Source organism: Oncorhynchus gorbuscha, linkage group LG16 (genome assembly GCF_021184085.1).
Source record: "Oncorhynchus gorbuscha isolate QuinsamMale2020 ecotype Even-year linkage group LG16, OgorEven_v1.0, whole genome shotgun sequence".
Lineage (NCBI taxonomy): Eukaryota > Metazoa > Chordata > Actinopteri > Salmoniformes > Salmonidae > Oncorhynchus > Oncorhynchus gorbuscha.
In genome coordinates this window covers 82,451,370-82,468,292 of record NC_060188.1, presented here as the reverse complement: position 1 = coordinate 82,468,292, position 16,923 = coordinate 82,451,370, and the positions used below count along the sequence as shown (strand labels likewise).

The 16,923-nt window shown below is 43.8% G+C and overlaps 1 protein-coding gene across 1 annotated transcript; it reads right to left on the bottom strand.

Moving 5' to 3' along the window:
- Nucleotides 1–2,684: 2,684 nt before the first annotated feature.
- Nucleotides 2,685–15,571, bottom strand: LOC123999215 (guanine nucleotide-binding protein subunit alpha-14-like). Its single transcript, XM_046304761.1, has 7 exons — nucleotides 15,345–15,571; nucleotides 5,261–5,445; nucleotides 4,953–5,107; nucleotides 4,602–4,730; nucleotides 4,038–4,167; nucleotides 3,616–3,769; nucleotides 2,685–3,286 (listed from the first exon to the last, which is right to left on the bottom strand). The coding sequence occupies exons 1-7, from the start codon at nucleotides 15,463–15,465 to the stop codon at nucleotides 3,093–3,095; spliced, it is 1,068 nt and encodes a 355-aa protein (XP_046160717.1). The 5' UTR covers nucleotides 15,466–15,571; the 3' UTR covers nucleotides 2,685–3,092.
- Nucleotides 15,572–16,923: the final 1,352 nt, after the last annotated feature.

The following is a 16,923-nucleotide window of genomic DNA, read 5'->3' as shown; positions in this document are numbered from 1 at the left end:
CCCACATAGAACTGCACTGTTAGTCACGTTGTCAACATGTGGTCAACCCTCCATCTGGAGAGCTCCTGGGTGTGCAGGCTTGGCTTTCTCAACATTACAACCAAATACATTTGTCTTTATAAAATGATTAATGTGTTGTGGAGATCTATGCACAGAAAGTTCTTAGAATATTTTCTAATGATGTTCGCAGTTATATTGCTTCTGTTTAACAGAGGGGAATCCCAGTTTTCTATCAGTGAAGATTTATTTAGGCTCTGCAGTGCTGGTGGAAAGACAACAACGAAATGAATGCTTAGTTAGCCAATTCAAAACATACCTATAGCTATCTAGTTAGTCTGCCATTATTTTATACCTGCTGCTAAAATGTGGTTTTCTCTCACTCCTCGGGGAACCGCCCACTCGCACTGGGACACAAGCAGCACCACAGACATGCACTGAAGGGTCAAAACGATAATGGCTGATATGTAGTTTTTTTTATTGATTGATCATATTTACAAGTGTGCTTTCATGAATTACATGAACAATTAGGAAACTAATTTCCATGACCTTACAAAACCTGATTTGACCATTTGGAACCTGATTTGACCATTTGGAACCTGATTTGACCATTTGGAACCTGATTTGACCATTTGGAACCTGATTTGACCATTTGGAACCTGATTTGGCCATTCAGGTTGGCACATTTTCAGTGTACTGTCATTCACTGATTCACAGACTAGCGGAAGATACATTTAAACAGAGGAATCAGAAAATGAATGCCCACTCTCCATTGTTATTAAATGAAGATTCCGCCTTCATTCTGCTTTGATTATTTGTTTTGCCTTGGTGTGTGAATCTGGGCCAGCGATAGGCTGCTTTGGTATGCAATTTCCCAAAATGTAAAGTGCTGGTACGGTGTTCTGGACATCTCCAGCCCAAGTCAAGCACTGAAATACACAATCTGGCTGTTCAAAAAGCGAATAATGAGGTGACGAACTATTCCTTATTATAACCCTTCTATTATATATTAAAACAATAAGGCACAATAAGGCACACTAAGGCACACTAAGGCACAATAAGGCACAATAAGGCACACACACAGCCCTTAGCTGTGGTATATTGGCAATACCCAAAGTTCCTTATTGCTATTATAAACTGGTTAAACATAATGAGAAGAGTAAAAAATACATGTTTTGTCATACCTGCTTTCCGTCAATCAATCCACCCAGTTTATAATATATTATATAGACTATCATGAACTATTACAATATTAAACCACAGGTTAGTTCCCTACTCTACATGTCCTGTGAGAAATGAGACAGAACTCTCCATAGGGCCGATTTTAATGATTTATTGCTAAGATACCTGCACAAACATGAACAAATCAGTGACCATTCCAGAATCCTGTGAATGTGTTGATAATTGTGTTGATAATTTATTTGAGGTTTTATAGATACAAAAAAGGAGGAAAGTGTCAATTATAAAACAATGTGAAACGCACCTATTACAACACAAATGTAAACTAAGGAACTTTGACTCTGTAGGCATATATTCCCTTTACTTCCTCTTAACCTGCAGGAACTGTGCAGGCAGGATCGGCAACATTCTTCCCAGGGTATTTTTCTCATCAACCATGTCATACAGATGGGATAGCATACTGATACCCCATCTCATAATATGGTAGATGTTCAGGAGACTGTCTGTTATTTCTTACAATTCATACGTTTTACAATCAAATTCAATCACATGTATTTTATTAAGCCCTTTTACATCAGCAGTTGTCATGAAGTGCTTTACCCAGCCTAAACCCATAAAGAGCAAGCAATGCAGAAGCACAGTGGCCAGTAAAAACTCCATGGTTGTTCTTTGGGGTTTTAGGCTGGGTATCTGTATAGCACTGCGACAACTGCTGATATATAAAAATATATTTAAAAAAAAATATATATATATATATATATATATACACACAATCGTTCAAAAGTTTGGGGTCACATAGAAATGTCCTTGTTTTTGTCCATTAAAATAACATCAAATGTATCAGAAATACAGTGTAGACTTTGTTAATGTTGTAAACGGCAGATTTTTTTAATGGAATATCTACATAGGCGTACAGAGGTCCAAACATCACTCCTGTGTTCCAATGGCGCGTTGTGTTAGCTAATCCAAGTTGATCATTTTAAAAAGCTAATTGATCATTAGAAAACCCTTTTGCAATTATGTTAGCACAGCTGAAAACTGTTATGCTGATTAAAGAGGCAATACAACGGGCGCCTTCTTTAGACTAGTTGAGTATCTGGAGCATCAGCATTTGTGGGTTCGATTACAGGCTCAAAATGGCCAGAAACAAAGCACTTTTTTCTGAAACTCGTCAGTCTATTCTTGTTCTGAGAAATTAAGGCTATTCCATGTGAGAAATTGCCAAGAAACTGAATATCTTGTGCAACGCAGTATACCACTCCCTTCACAGAAGAGAGCAAACTGGCTCTAACCAGAATAGAAAGAGGAGTGGGAGGCCCCGGTGCACAACTGAGCAAGAGGACAAGTACATTACAGTGTCTAGTTTGAGAAACAGACGCCTCACAAGTCCTCAACTGGCAGCTTCATTAGATAGTAACCGCAAAACACCAGTCTCAACATCAACAGTGACTCCGGGATGCTGGTCTTCTAGGCAGTTCTAGGAGTTCCTCTGTCCAGTGTCTGTGTTCTTTTGCCCATCTTAATTTTGTATTTTTATTGGCCAGTCTGAGGTATGGCTTTTTCTTTGCAACTCTGCCTAGAAGGCCAGCATCCCAGAGTCGCCGCTTCACTGTTGACCCGCAAAACACCCGTCTCTATGGAGAGTTCTCAATGTCAACTCTGAGCAAGAGGACAAGTACATTAGATTCACAATAATTGTATATTATTTTAATGGACAGAAAATGTGTTTTTCTTTAAAAAACAAGGACATTTCTAAGTGACCCCAAACTTTTGAACGGCAGTGTACATCACAATGTTTCTGAAGTCCTGCTATAGTAAGAAAGTGTGTTATTCACGACCACAGTTATTCTGTAGCAAAACTGTAACCCCAAACTAAAATAACATGTTTGTAGCATATAACCGTGACCACACTAGTCCTAAACCCCTAACCCGAACCGATCCAGGTTTTCTTGGAAGACTGTGTCCCTGACAGCTTTGGAGACAACTCTGATGTTCTCTGTATCGGTAGCACAGGTGAAGTGGTTGTACAGAGATTTGTGACGCCCTATGTGCTGCTCTTTGTACATGTTCAGGATGAACATCTTAGCAGACTCTGCATCTCTCTGTGGACCTTTAAAAAAATACATTTATGAGAAAGAATGTTTGTAAAATACACTGGGAATCGCTTCGTGCATAATACGGTCAGAGTTGGGGTCCCTTCCAGTTCCCGTCACTTGAATTGGATATGGACTCTGTTTTTTTATATATATAGGAATGAACTCTAATTCATTGGAATTTAGGTGGAATTGACCCCAACAATGGATATGTAAAAGATATTGACACACACCTATCAAGGCATAACTATCCAGTCTACTTGGGAAAGTACTCAGCAAGGTTGGAGTATAGCCTGAATATACAACTAAATGTATGACTACCAGTGTACTAGTCTAGTGTACTAACCAGTGAACGTTGAGAAGTAGTCTGCTAAGTTGGAGTGTAAGATCTTGTCTGCTAGGAGGTCTGTTTTGTTGAGGAAGAGGATGATGGAGGACTCCTGGAACCAGGGATAGGTGACGATGGTTGTAAACAAGGCTTTGCTCTCCTCTAATCGATTCTGCAAGGAACATAAACACATAGGAAGATTCATATCATGTTCAAATGTGTTATTGGGAGAATAATATATGTCTAAAAACACTTAGGCTTGGAATTAAATTGAACCCTCCACATTGAACCCTCCAAATTGAACCCTCCATAATCTTTGATTATACACTACTGCGCACGTACACAATGAAGGGAGTCTACCTGGCTGGTAGTGGTAGTACATTTTACAGTACCCCAAATCATTTATTTGACTTTATGTGACCATGGGAGAAACAACTCACCACATTGGCGCTCTCATAGAGAACCTGGTCGTACTCGCTGAGAGCCACCAGGAAGATGATGGAGGTGACCCTCTCAAAACAGTGGATCCACTTTCTCCTCTCTGACCTTTGACCTCCAACATCCACCATCCTGGTAAAAACAACACGGAACACATCTCAAATCACACTCTATTCCAGCTATAGGGAACCACCTTCAGGGTGTCATTTAAAATGCTGACATGGGGAATACTTCCTTCCCTCATTCCCTCCACTCTTCCTTGAAGTAATCACTGGTCTAATATTCCTAAATAAGTGGAGGTAAGAGCTCAACTACAGTACATAGCTTTCAAAGATCCAAACAAGTTAGATCAGAGATTACTGGAAGGAAGGAAGGAAGGAAGGAAGGAAGGAAGGAAGGAAGGAAGGAAGGAAGGAAGGAAGGAAGGAAGGAAGGAAGGAAGGAAGGAAGGAAGGAAGGAAGGAAGGAAGGGTGGAAAAAAGTATAGTAGAAGTATATAAACAGAACCATAGCCTCAGTGGACAACAAGGCTCTGACACCATTACTCCAATAGAGAGGTTACTGACCTGAAGATGACAGTCTTGAGGTCAAAGGGGTACTCTATGATGCCAGTGGTAGGGACCCTGACCCTGAGGATATCCTGCAGAGTGGGGAGGTATGAGGGCGCAGCGATTCTGTCCAGGTCACTCAGGTAACTGTCATAAAAATAACATTGGAAAATGCATTGGCAGTGGCACATACTTTGCTAAATACCCTAACACTAGATACCTGACTTATTATGGAGTGCATAGTCAATATCTATCTATCTATGGATACAGATCACACATTTGGCAGATTCAAGGAGCTGGGACTTGTTGAGTGTACATGCATGTATACCTGAGCTTGGACTGAGTGAGTGGGTAAAAGACAAATCTCACTATTTGGTAGAGTCAGAGAGCTGGTACTCCCTCCTGCGCTCGTAGCACTTCTGCATGCCCTGGTCACTCCACAGTCTTCTGATGCCATCCACCTGCCATGGTTCCAGGTTGGTCAATATGTCTGCCTCCACCCTGCTCAGCTTGTCTGCATGGCTCTGGAACACACAGAGATGTCGTTTTAGACATGACAATAAAAACCTATTCATAGAGTAGATGTTCCTAGAGATTGATACTTAAATTTATGAACCAGCAAGCCCCTTTAGAAAAACACAATCATATGATACTGAATCTTCTGACAAGCTGCTTGCAATGTTCTGGTGGTCTTTGAAATCAATCCGTAGGGTCTTCATGGCTTGGATCATTTTCTGAACAGCAATGACGATGTTCCCGTACACCAGCTTGGTGAAGCCTCGTTTGTCCTCCTCGGAGTAGCCCGTCCCATGGATGATCCTCATCTGCTTGATGAAGGTGCTCTTCCCACTCTCACCAGTCCCTGGGAAAGGAGAGACATGAGTCTGTGAATGTCGGTGTGTGTCAGGATTGGGCTCAATTTAGAATGGAATTGAGAGTGCCTCACAAATCCCAATTCAATTCTTGAATTTATGTAGTAAACAGGATAAAGAATTTCAATTCAAATTTGAATTAAAGAATTTCACAAAATTAAATTATATTTCCTATGAAATTCAAAATGCCTCTTCTAAATTAGGTGTAGTCTATACAAATAAACATATTGTACATAAAACATCAAACATGTTGTTATACACATGCATATCAAATATTGATGAAACAATTGATTTTCAGGTCAATCTTAGAAGGAATGACCAACGAAAACAAACATTTATGCAAATATTCTACTCATTTCCTGTTTTTGGGACTACAAGCTGTCAAGGTCTATTGGAGTCAATTCCAAAATTGTGAATTGAGCACAACCCTCAGTGTGTGTGTGTTTCGTTTTACTATCCTTGTGGGGACCAGAAGTCCTCACAAGTATAGTAAAACAAGGAAACTGTTTTGCCGGTCTCCACAAAAAAAAAGGGTATTTATGCTTATTTTTGAATGGGAATCAATTGTTTGGTCCAGACAAGGATATTAAAACAAATGTGTGTGTGTGTGTGTGTGTGTGTGTGTGTGTGTGTGTGTGTGTGTGTGTGTGTGTGTGTGTGTGTGTGTGTGTGTGTGTGTGTGTGTGTGTGTGTGTGTGTGTGTGTGTGTGTGTGTGTGTGTGTGTGTGTGTGTGTGTGTGTGTGTGTGTGTGTGTGTGTGAGTTTATGTATGTATGTGTGTACGAGAATGTGTGTGTTACATGTGGGTGTGTGTTACATAAAGGTACCACTTTATCCACATGTATTGCATACTTTGGCTTATTGGCCAATAATACGACCTTTAGAGCAGGAATACATTGAGAAGTTTGTTAACTAGAGCTGAAGGATAAGATTGGTTTGACCTTTCTTCAATGTCCTGTAATACTTAACGCATTCCTAAAATAACCTAAGAACAATCCATGTTTTGATAGTAAGTAGTAAAATGCACCGTGTGAAAATTTTGCAATAGTGCAGTAGGGTTTCATGTAGCTATTACAATAGTGCAGTAGGGCTTCATGTAGCTATTACAATAGTGCAGTAGGCCTTCATGTTGCTATTACAATAGTGCAGTTGGCCTTCATGTAGCTATTACAATAGTGCAATAGTGCAGTAGGCCTTCATATAGTACGGTGTGGCTAGTAATCATTTCACTATGAGAAATTCTGACATTAAATTGCATTGTAGTTGGCCTCACATGACTGTTGCATTAAAATGCAAGCCAGGATCAACTACTGTCACTTGTCCACATACCACACATAGCCATAACTGCTGATCAGAGAGTTCAAATGTGCTAGATTTGGATAGAAGAGAGATGCAGGTGAGATAAGTGTGACGTAGGATAGAGGCTTTCAGAAAGTGCTTCTTGGTCCCTCTCCAAGTAGTTTTGAAGGACTGTTCTATGATAATGCCCACTCACCATCAGTCACCCCTAGATTACACATTGTCACACTTTGTACAGCAGAGGTACAGACAGTCATTTTAAAAAATGTAGCCGACTGTTATTCGACCTGACTGTAATTACTCTGCCAGTAATACTCACCTTTTTCAGGCCTGAAAATCAAGACAAAAAGTGTAGCCTTGTTCTGAGTGTCTGCTCAATTATCTACTGGTTTAATAACAGGTTTCTATGTGGAGAATGGGGTTTGGAGTGACTCATACCTATTCAACTGCCCAGGGCTTCTCTGGAGAACAACTATGATAAGAAAACTTGTCCTGTCAGGGAAGATGCAGCCTACTATTCCATAGAGGTGATAAATAGACTAGATGTTCATCTCATGGTGCAGGAGGGGATGGCTGCTGTTTTACGGGTCCTAACCAATTGTGCTATTATAATATTTTTTTGCATGGTTTGTAACAAATTTAGTCCATAATGTTTCTTCTAATTTCTCTTATGACTGAAAATAGCTTCTGGATATCAGACCCCCTGTATATAGCCCAGTGGCTGCTGAGGGGAGAATGGCTCATAATAAAGGCTTGAAAGGAGCAAATGGAATAGAATCAAACTATGTGTTTGATGTATTTGATACCATTCCACAGATTCTGCTCCAGCCATTACCACGAGCCCGTCCTCCCCAATGAAGGTGCCACCAACCTCCTGTGATATAGCCTTGTTATTGTGTTACTTTTATTATAATATTTTCTTGCTAGCCATGATTGGCTGAGATAATGAGTGCCGAAAGATGAATTTGGATTGGTCTGCCATATAGCATGCTTCTGTCTATTTGAGCTGGAAAGTAGGTCATCTTGTCAAAAGCAGTTTTTTAAAAGAATTGCGTATTGAAACTTAACAAAAGAGTCGACTATGCAAGTATTCATTTTATTAGAACTTCACTGCAACTACTGTTCAGATTACTCTCGTCTGAGTGTGCCAGAGTGCAGAATAACTGATGAATTTACTAACGCTCAACACTGGTTGAATATGGCCGGTGTCAGTAAATCGGCAAAAAAGTGTAGTTAAATTGTTGCCAGGAGCACAGTTACAGTTACCAACACTCTGGTTAACATGAAAACAGCCTAAAAAATTATGCTAGGGTGAGTGAAATGGTCAGATTTTGGGTGGGGGCTAAAGTGTAAGATGATTCTTATGGCATTGTACATGGTCAGTATGAACCAGAGTGATTTGACACAACAACGGGCCAAGCAATGGAAACGAAACAGGACGTCTTATACATTCATCCATGTATACGGGTAAGAGTCCAGCTACAGTTTCAGATATTATACGTTTCTAATTTTGTCAGAAGGTTGCTAAAGCATACTGTTAGCTAGCTAGGCTTGCTTGCTAACATTGGCTTGCTTGCTAACATTACGTTTATGACCTGTATTTAGTAATGTTATCTCAGAATGCCATTTCGCATTGCTAGTTATAGCCTAACTAGCTAACATTGAACCTATTTGGTTAACTTTAGTTAGTTATGACAATCGGTTTGTATTGCTAGTACTCTATGGATTAGGATTATGGTTCAATGTTTAGCTAGCATGTCTAAACAAAAGACTCCACTTTGCCAGATGATTACATGACCCATCAAATTAGCCAGGTATGTCTGGCGGTGATTACATTACATTACATTTAAGTCATTTAGCAGACGCTCTTATCCAGAGCGACTTACAAATTGATTACAGCCAACTATTGTATTATAATGCCAAAATATTTGCATCTGGAATTTGTCTTTCAGCATCAGTAGAACACGCCTGACTCTCCTCCACCAGTCATACAAGGAGAATGGTCTAATGCCTCCCATCAAAATAAGAGCTGGCCCAAGCAAGCACAGGTTACACCTGAAGAATGAGGACGAGTGGTGAACTTCATCAACAACTACGCAGAGGATAATGCAATAGTATTACCAGGACGCCACCCAGGACACAAACACTTTGGTGGAAAGCTGCTGCCTATCTCCTGATTCTGCCTCCTCAACCCTCCTCTCCTCCCTTTCTGCATCCTTTGACTCTCTATGTCCCCTATCCTCCAGGCCGGCTCGGTCCTCCCCTCCCGCCACGTGGCTCGGCGACTCATTGCGAGCTCACAGAACAGGGCTCCGGGCAGCCGAGCGGAAATGGAGGAAAACTCGCCTCCCTGCGGACCTGGCATCCTTTCACTCCCTCCTCTCTACATTTTCCTCCTCTGTCTCTGCTGCTAAAGCCATTTTCTACCACTTTAAATTCCAAGCATCTGCCTCTAACCCTAGGAAGCTCTTTGCCACCTTCTCCTCCCTCCTGAATCCTCCTCCCCCTCCCCCCCCCTCCTCCCTCTCTGCAGATGACTTCGTCAACCATTTTGAAAAGAAGATGGACGACATCCGATCCTCGTTTGCTAAGTCAAACGACACCGCTGGTTCTGCTCACACTGCCCTACCCTGTGCTCTGACCTCTTTCTCCCCTCTCTCTCCAGATGAAATCTCGCGTCTTGTGACGGCCGGCCGCCCAACAACCTGCCCGCTTGACCCTATCCCCTCCTCTCTTCTCCAGACCATTTCCGGAGACCTTCTCCCTTACCTCACCTCGCTCATCAACTCATCCCTGACCGCTGGCTACGTCCCTTCCGTCTTCAAGAGAGCGAGAGTTGCACCCCTTCTGCAAAAACCTACACTCGATCCCTCCGATGTCAACAACTACAGACCAGTATCCCTTCTTTCTTTTCTCTCCAAAACTCTTGAACGTGCCGTCCTTGGCCAGCTCTCCCGCTATCTCTCTCTGAATGACCTTCTTGATCCAAATCAGTCAGGTTTCAAGACTAGTCATTCAACTGAGACTGCTCTTCTCTGTATCACGGAGGCGCTCCGCACTGCTAAAGCTAACTCTCTCTCCTCTGCTCTCATCCTTCTAGACCTATCGGCTGCCTTCGATACTGTGAACCATCAGATCCTCCTCTCCACCCTCTCCGAGTTGGGCATCTCCAGCGCGGCCCACGCTTGGATTGCGTCCTACCTGACAGGTTGCTCCTACCAGGTGGCGTGGCGAGAATCTGTCTCCTCACCACGCGCTCTCACCACTGGTGTCCCCCAGGGCTCTGTTCTAGGCCCTCTCCTATTCTCGCTATACACCAAGTCACTTGGCTCTGTCATAACCTCACATGGTCTCTCCTATCATTGCTATGCAGACGACACACAATTAATCTTCTCCTTTCCCCCTTCTGATGACCAGGTGGCGAATCACATCTCTGCATGTCTGGCAGACATATCAGTGTGGATGACGGATCACCACCTCAAGCTGAACCTCGGCAAGACGGAGCTGCTCTTCCTCCCGGGGAAGGACTGCCCGTTCCATGATCTCGCCATCACGGTTGACAACTCCATTGTGTCCTCCTCCCAGAGCGCTAAGAACCTTGGCGTGATCCTGGACAACACCCTGTCGTTCTCAACTAACATCAAGGCGGTGGCCCGTTCCTGTAGGTTCATGCTCTACAACATCCGCAGAGTACGACCCTGCCTCACACAGGAAGCGGCGCAGGTCCTAATCCAGGCACTTGTCATCTCCCGTCTGGATTACTGCAACTCGCTGTTGGCTGGGCTCCCTGCCTGTGCCATTAAACCCCTACAACTCATCCAGAATGCCGCAGCCCGTCTGGTGTTCAACCTTCCCAAGTTCTCTCACGTCACCCCGCTCCTCCACTCTCTCCACTGGCTTCCAGTTGAAGCTCGCATCCGCTACAAGACCATGGTGCTAGTCCTACGGAGCTGTGAGGGGAACGGCACCTCAGTACCTCCAGGCTCTGATCAGGCCCTACACCCAAACAAGGGCACTGCGTTCATCCACCTCTGGCCTGCTCGCCTCCCTACCACTGAGGAAGTACAGTTCCCGCTCAGCCCAGTCAAAACTGTTCGCTGCTCTGGCCCCCCAATGGTGGAACAAACTCCCTCACGACGCCAGGACAGCGGAGTCAATCACCACCTTCCGGAGACACCTGAAACCCCACCTCTTTAAGGAATACCTAGGATAGGATAAGTAATCCTTCTCACCCCCCCCTTTAAGATTTAGATGCACTATTGTAAAGTGACTGTTCTACTGGATGTCATAAGGTGAATGCACCAATTTGTAAGTCGCTCTGGATAAGAGCGTCTGCTAAATGACTTAAATGTAAATGTAATGTAATGCTGCCATTCCATGTGACAAAAGCAGCAGTGTGGCGTCTCTATAAGGAATTGAAGGCAACACTTGGTATGTGAAGCATAAGCAAAACGTTTTGACTATTTAATTGACCTCAAACACGATTGGCACTACTTTTATTGATCTAACATTGTTTCTGTATTTTCTAGAGGTGTGTGTAGTCGAGCTGTGTGTTATCATTTTAATTTCCAGTTTCCAAGATTATGTTTCTGTATAGAGTGCTACTGATCTTTACATTTGTAGGTAAGTGAAACTTACCTGATAATGATGCATTAAAACATTATCTTACGTTTTACGTTACATTTTCTTTTCATTAACTTAATATTCTTTTGTTGTTTGCACTATCATTCTGGACCCTACGCAGCCAGGTCCCATCTACTTTTTAAGAAAGAAATACCACAACGAGTCAAGTACTTGATTGATGAAGGCATGACATCCAGCAAAGGCATCAGCGCAGTCAACTACAAGCCTTATTTCTTCACCAACTACAGAGTTGGGGAAAAACACACGTGCCTAATTTGTGATAACTGCAGTGGCCATAACAAGAACAAGTTTGTGCTCTGGTATTGTGTCTGGCGGACCGTGCACAAGCTCCACCAGAGTCTGGACCTCCACTTCCTGATCACAGGCCACACCAAGTTTGCCCTCGACTGGTGCTTCGGCCTCACCAAAGCAGCGCTTCAGAAAGACCAGAGTGAACACTTTGTCTGAGATTGCTGGTGCTGTGAAGGACAGCACTGTGACAGGGGTCAACGTCCCACAGCTGGTTGGACTGGAGGATGGTACGGTGCTGGTGGAAAAATACTGTATGGCTGGCAACAACACGTGACTCTGTACTCCGCTGCCACAAGGACTTCAGGTGAATATTATTTTAATTGCATTGTATGAGGTTATTCTTCTTATCTAAACTTGGAAGGTGAATTGATGTTGTGCAAGGTTGTAATTTCTTAACTTTTTTTGTTATTCCCTGATTTAGAGTTTTGATGCTCTGGAGCCTGGTGTTGTTGTCGCCAAGGAGTGTTCGGACTCAGTCAGGAACCAGGTTTTGTCACGTTCTGACCTTTATTTCCTGTGTTTTGTATTTAGTTAGTATGGTCAGGGCGTGAGTTGGGTGGGCAGTCTATGTTTGTTTTTCTATGATTTGGGTATTTCTATGTTTCAGCCTAGTATGGTTCTCAATCAGAGGCAGGTGTCATTAGTTGTGTCTGATTGAGAATCATACTTAGGTAGCCTGGGTTTCACTGTGTGTTTGTGGATGATTGTTCCTGTCTCTGTCTTTGCACCAGATAGGACTGTTTTGAGTTTTCACATTTCTTGTTTTTTGTAGTCAGTTGTTCATGTGTACCTTAAACGTATTAAAAAGAACCATGGACACTTACCACGCCGCGTATTGGTCCTCTGATCCGTTTCACCTCTCCACCTCTCCTCTTCGGAAGAAGACGGTCAGGCACCGTGTTATGCGGTTAAGCGCACGGTGTCGCCAGTGCATGTCCATAGCCCGGTGCGCTATAGGGCAGCCCCCCGAAAGTGCCATGCGAGTGTGGGCATTGAGCCAGGGCGTATGGTGCCTGCTCAGCGGGTCTGGTCGCCGGTACGCAGTTTTGGTCCAGGTTATCCTGCGCCGGCTCTGCGTGCTGTGTCTCCGGGGCGCTGGGAGGGTGCAGTGCGTCCTCTGCCTGCGCTCCGCTCGTGCCGGGCAAATGTGGGAGTGGAGCCTAAGGGAGAGGTGCGTGTAGTAAGCACTAGATCTCCCGTGCTTACCCACAGCCCGGTTCAACCTGTGCCTACACTCTGGAGGGTCCGGGCTAGAGTAGTTGTCCAGCCTGGGGAAGTGGTGCCAAGGTTGTGCACCAGAGCTCCAGTGCTCCCCCACTGCCCGGTCCTTCAGGCTCCTCCTAACACCAAGCCTCCTGAAGGTCTCCCCAGCCTGGTGGTTCCTGTGGCAGCTCCCTGCAGGTGGTCCCGCCTGTCCGGCGCCGCTGCCGGAGTGTCCCGCCTGTCCGGCGCCGCTGCCAGAGTGTCCCGCCTGTCCGGCGCCGCTGCCGGAGTGTCCCGCCTGTCCGGCGCCGCTGCCGGAGTGTCCCGCCTGTCCGGCGCCGCTGCCGGAGTGTCCCGCCTGTCCGGCGCCGCTGCCGGAGTCTGAGGCGCCAGTCCCCCTCTGCCCAGAGGCGCCAGTCCCCCTCTGCCCAGAGGCGCCAGTCCCCCTCTGCCCAGAGGCGCCAGTCCCCCTCTGCCCAGAGCTGCCCCTCTGTCCAGTGGGGTCATTGATAAGGGTGGCCATGGTGAGAAAGCCACGGAGGCGGACAATAAGGCGGACTAAGACAATTGTGAAGTGGGGTCCGCGTCCCGCGCCAGAACCGCCATCGCGGACAGAGGCCCACCCAGACCCTCCCCTATAGGTCAAGGTTTTGCGGCCGGAGTCCGCACCTTTAGGGGGGTACTGTCACGTTCTGACCTTTATTTCCTGTGTTTTGTATTTAGTTAGTATGGTCAGGGCGTGAGTTGGGTGGGCAGTCTTATGTTTGTTTTTCTATGATTTGGGTATTTCTATGTTTCGGCCTAGTATGGTTCTCAATCAGAGGCAGGTGTCATTAGTTGTGTCTGATTGAGAATCATACTTAGGTAGCCTGGGTTTCACTGTGTGTTTGTGGGTGATTGTTCCTGTCTCTGTGATTGCACCAGATAGGACTGATTTGAGTTTTCACATTTCTTGTTTTTTGTAGTCAGTTGTTCATGTGTACCTTAACTTATTAAAAAGAACCATGGACACATACCATCTGATCCGTTTCGCCTCTCCTCTTCGGAAGAAGAGGAGGGAATTCATTACAGGTTTCAGCTGCTGAGGTACCGGGGCTAGGTCCAAGAGGCTTCTAAACAGCTTCTACCCCCAAGCAGTAAGACTCCTGAACATCTAATAAAATGGCAACCCAGACTATTTGCATTGCTCCCCCATCCCCTCATTTACACCGCTGCTACTCTCTGTTATTATCTATACATAGTCACTTTAATAAATCTACTTACATGTACATATCACCTCAATTACCTCGACTAACCGGTGCCGCCGCACATCGACTCTGTACCAGTAACCCCTGTATATAGTCTCGCTCTTGTTATTTTACTGCTCTAATTACTTGTTCCTTTTATTTCTTATTCATATTTTTTTTAATGCATTGTTGGTTAGGGGCTTGTAAGCATTTCACTGTAAGGTCTTCGGCGCAAGTGACTCATTTACTAATTTGATTTGTTTTGATTTGATTTATAGCATTTCTTTCACATGACCCAGCAATTTAGTGTGTCTGGGTAAGCGTCATCTAATATTTATAAAAATATTTTTATCTGGACACTTTCTGTTTGCATGGAAGTTTTCCTTATTGTAGGTGACTACTTTTGCCACTGTTAGTCATAATCTTTACTACACTACTCACTGTTTTTCACATGACCTCCCATGTGAATCCTTAAAGAGATGGGTGGGGCTGGCTTAAGAAGGTGTAAACAATGCTGAATGGGTGTAGACAAAGGAGAGCTCTCCGGTATGTACCAAAACATTCAAAAGCTATTTTCTCAAAAGTGAGTTTACAAGTTTGTCAACTTTCAAAGCAGAATTACTTTCCCATTGGTCCTCAAATGCAGTGTATGATATACAATTTTGTAGCTCTGAGTCTCTACTTGTATCCAATGCAAAAAACACAATTTCGAATTTTGCTACCTAATACCGATTTGAGCCAGTCGGTCACCTATTTCTTATTGATCTATTAACTAATTTAGCGCCAAAACTCCATACCAGCAAAACAGGCTGACATATCAGGCAGTCTTTTTAACAGCTCTTACACTAAAAAGGGAATATCATTGTTTTCACCATTCCACAGTATTATTCCAACCTCATTACCACAGTATTATTCCAACCTCATTCCACAGTATTATTCCAACCTCATAGTGTGGAAATATATTTAAAACCCAGAAAATCTCGTTTTTGACTGCACTGGGCCTTTAAATGGCACTGATCTATAGCAGAGTAAAGACAAATCGAGTTTAAACTAAACCACAGATGATGGGAACCATTTGAGGAAAGTCAAATGTTCATTTGCAAGATTAAAATAATGATATAATGATATAAAATGATATAAAATCAAGTTGGAGTAGCGTAGTTAACTATACCTAGCGCATAAAGTTGTCGAATAACCAATTATACATAGCATACGCCATGACTCACCTAAAAGCAACAACTTTATCTCGCGGTGAGATTCTCTCTTGTCCCGGCGAAGCTGTCTCTCAATCTCCTGATGTATCTTATTTCTCTCCAATTCTTCAGCCGACATACAGCATTCACCCATATTGGTGCCGTGTTGTGGCTGTCCGTAGGTAAAGTGAGGTAGATGGATAATGATTTGTATTCCAACCAGGTGGATGCGGGTCAAGATAACGTCCTCCCTCCCTGTCAAAATGCAGAAGTCATGCTTACGTGTAGGAACCGGGTCGCATTCCTAACATGCATTTAAACCAGAAGCAGGTGATATAAGCCAGGGTTTCCTAAACTCAGTCCTGTGTTGTTGTTTTGCCCTAGTTGATCAAGCTTCGATTATTTGAATTGTTTTGAATTATTAATCAAATGGCTACCTGGACTATTTACACTGCTGCTACTCACTGTTTATTATCCATGCGTAGTCACTTTACCCATTTACATTTAAGTCATTTAGCAGACGCTCTTATCCAGAGCGACTTACAAATTGGTGCATTCACCTTATGACATCCAGTGGGACAGTCACTTAACAATAGTGCATCTAAAACTTAGGGGGGTGAGAGGGATTACTTATCCTATCCTAGGTATTCCTTAAAGAGGTGGGGTTTCAGGTGTCTCCGGAAGGTGGTGATTGACTCCGCTGTCCTGGCGTCGTGAGGGAGTTTGTTCCACCATTGGGGGGCCAGGGCAGCGAACAGTTTTGACTGGGCTGAGCGGGAGCTGTACTTCCTCAGTGGTAGGGAGGCGAGCAGGCCAGAGGTGGATGAACGCAGTGCCCTTGTTTGGGTGTAGGGCCTGATCAGAGCCTGGAGGTACTGAGCCTGGAGGTACCCCTACCTACATGTACACATGACCTTGACTAACCTGTACACCACAGATTGACTCGGTACCCCTGTATACAGCCTCTTTATTGTTCTTTTGTGTGGCTTTTTATTCTTTTTTTAAAAACTTTTGTTTATTTAGTAAATATTATCTTAAACTACATTGTTGGTTAAGGGATTGTAAGTAAGAATTTAATGGTAAGGTCTGATTTTGATTAGAATCGGCCATGCATTTTTAGGGGAGAAAAACAAAATCTCTACCCAGGGAGGGGGGCAGGAGCGAGTTTGGGGGAATCCCTGATGTAAACTACTGTAGTTCTCTTCTCCATTATATAGTTTGGGTTTGGAAACAACTGAAACAAACCCCTCCCACACACACAAGTTGAGTTGTAATTATTTTCCATTTTACAGGCAAGGTAACTGTCACCAAGTAGGGTAGGCTTTTCCCCATACAAACTGGGCTGTTCTGTTGATATTGTAAACCCACTGGGTTTATAGGAGTGTGCCTGCCAGTTGAAAAATGCAACAATGACCTCATTACATTTGACTTTTTAGTAATTTAGCAGACACTCTTATCCAGGGTGACTCAGTTAGTGCATTCATCTTAAGATTGCTAGGTGGGACAATCACATATTACAGGTATAAAAAGTATATTTTTCCTCAATAAAGTAGCTATTTTTTTTCTAAATGTCCTCATAAAGGAGTAGCCTAGACTAGCATGATTCTTGCCC

Excerpts from the sequence above, each read along its gene's own strand:
- LOC123999215 (XM_046304761.1), bottom strand. The coding sequence starts at position 15,465 with ATGGGTGAATGCTGTATGTCGGCTGAAGAATTGGAGAGAAATAAGATA. Across the intron at positions 4,168-4,601 it reads CTCAAGACTGTCATCTTCAG|GATGGTGGATGTTGGAGGTC; the intron begins GTCAGTAACCTC and ends TGTTTTTACCAG. Across the intron at positions 3,770-4,037 it reads TCTATGAGAGCGCCAATGTG|AATCGATTAGAGGAGAGCAA; the intron begins GTGAGTTGTTTC and ends TGTTCCTTGCAG.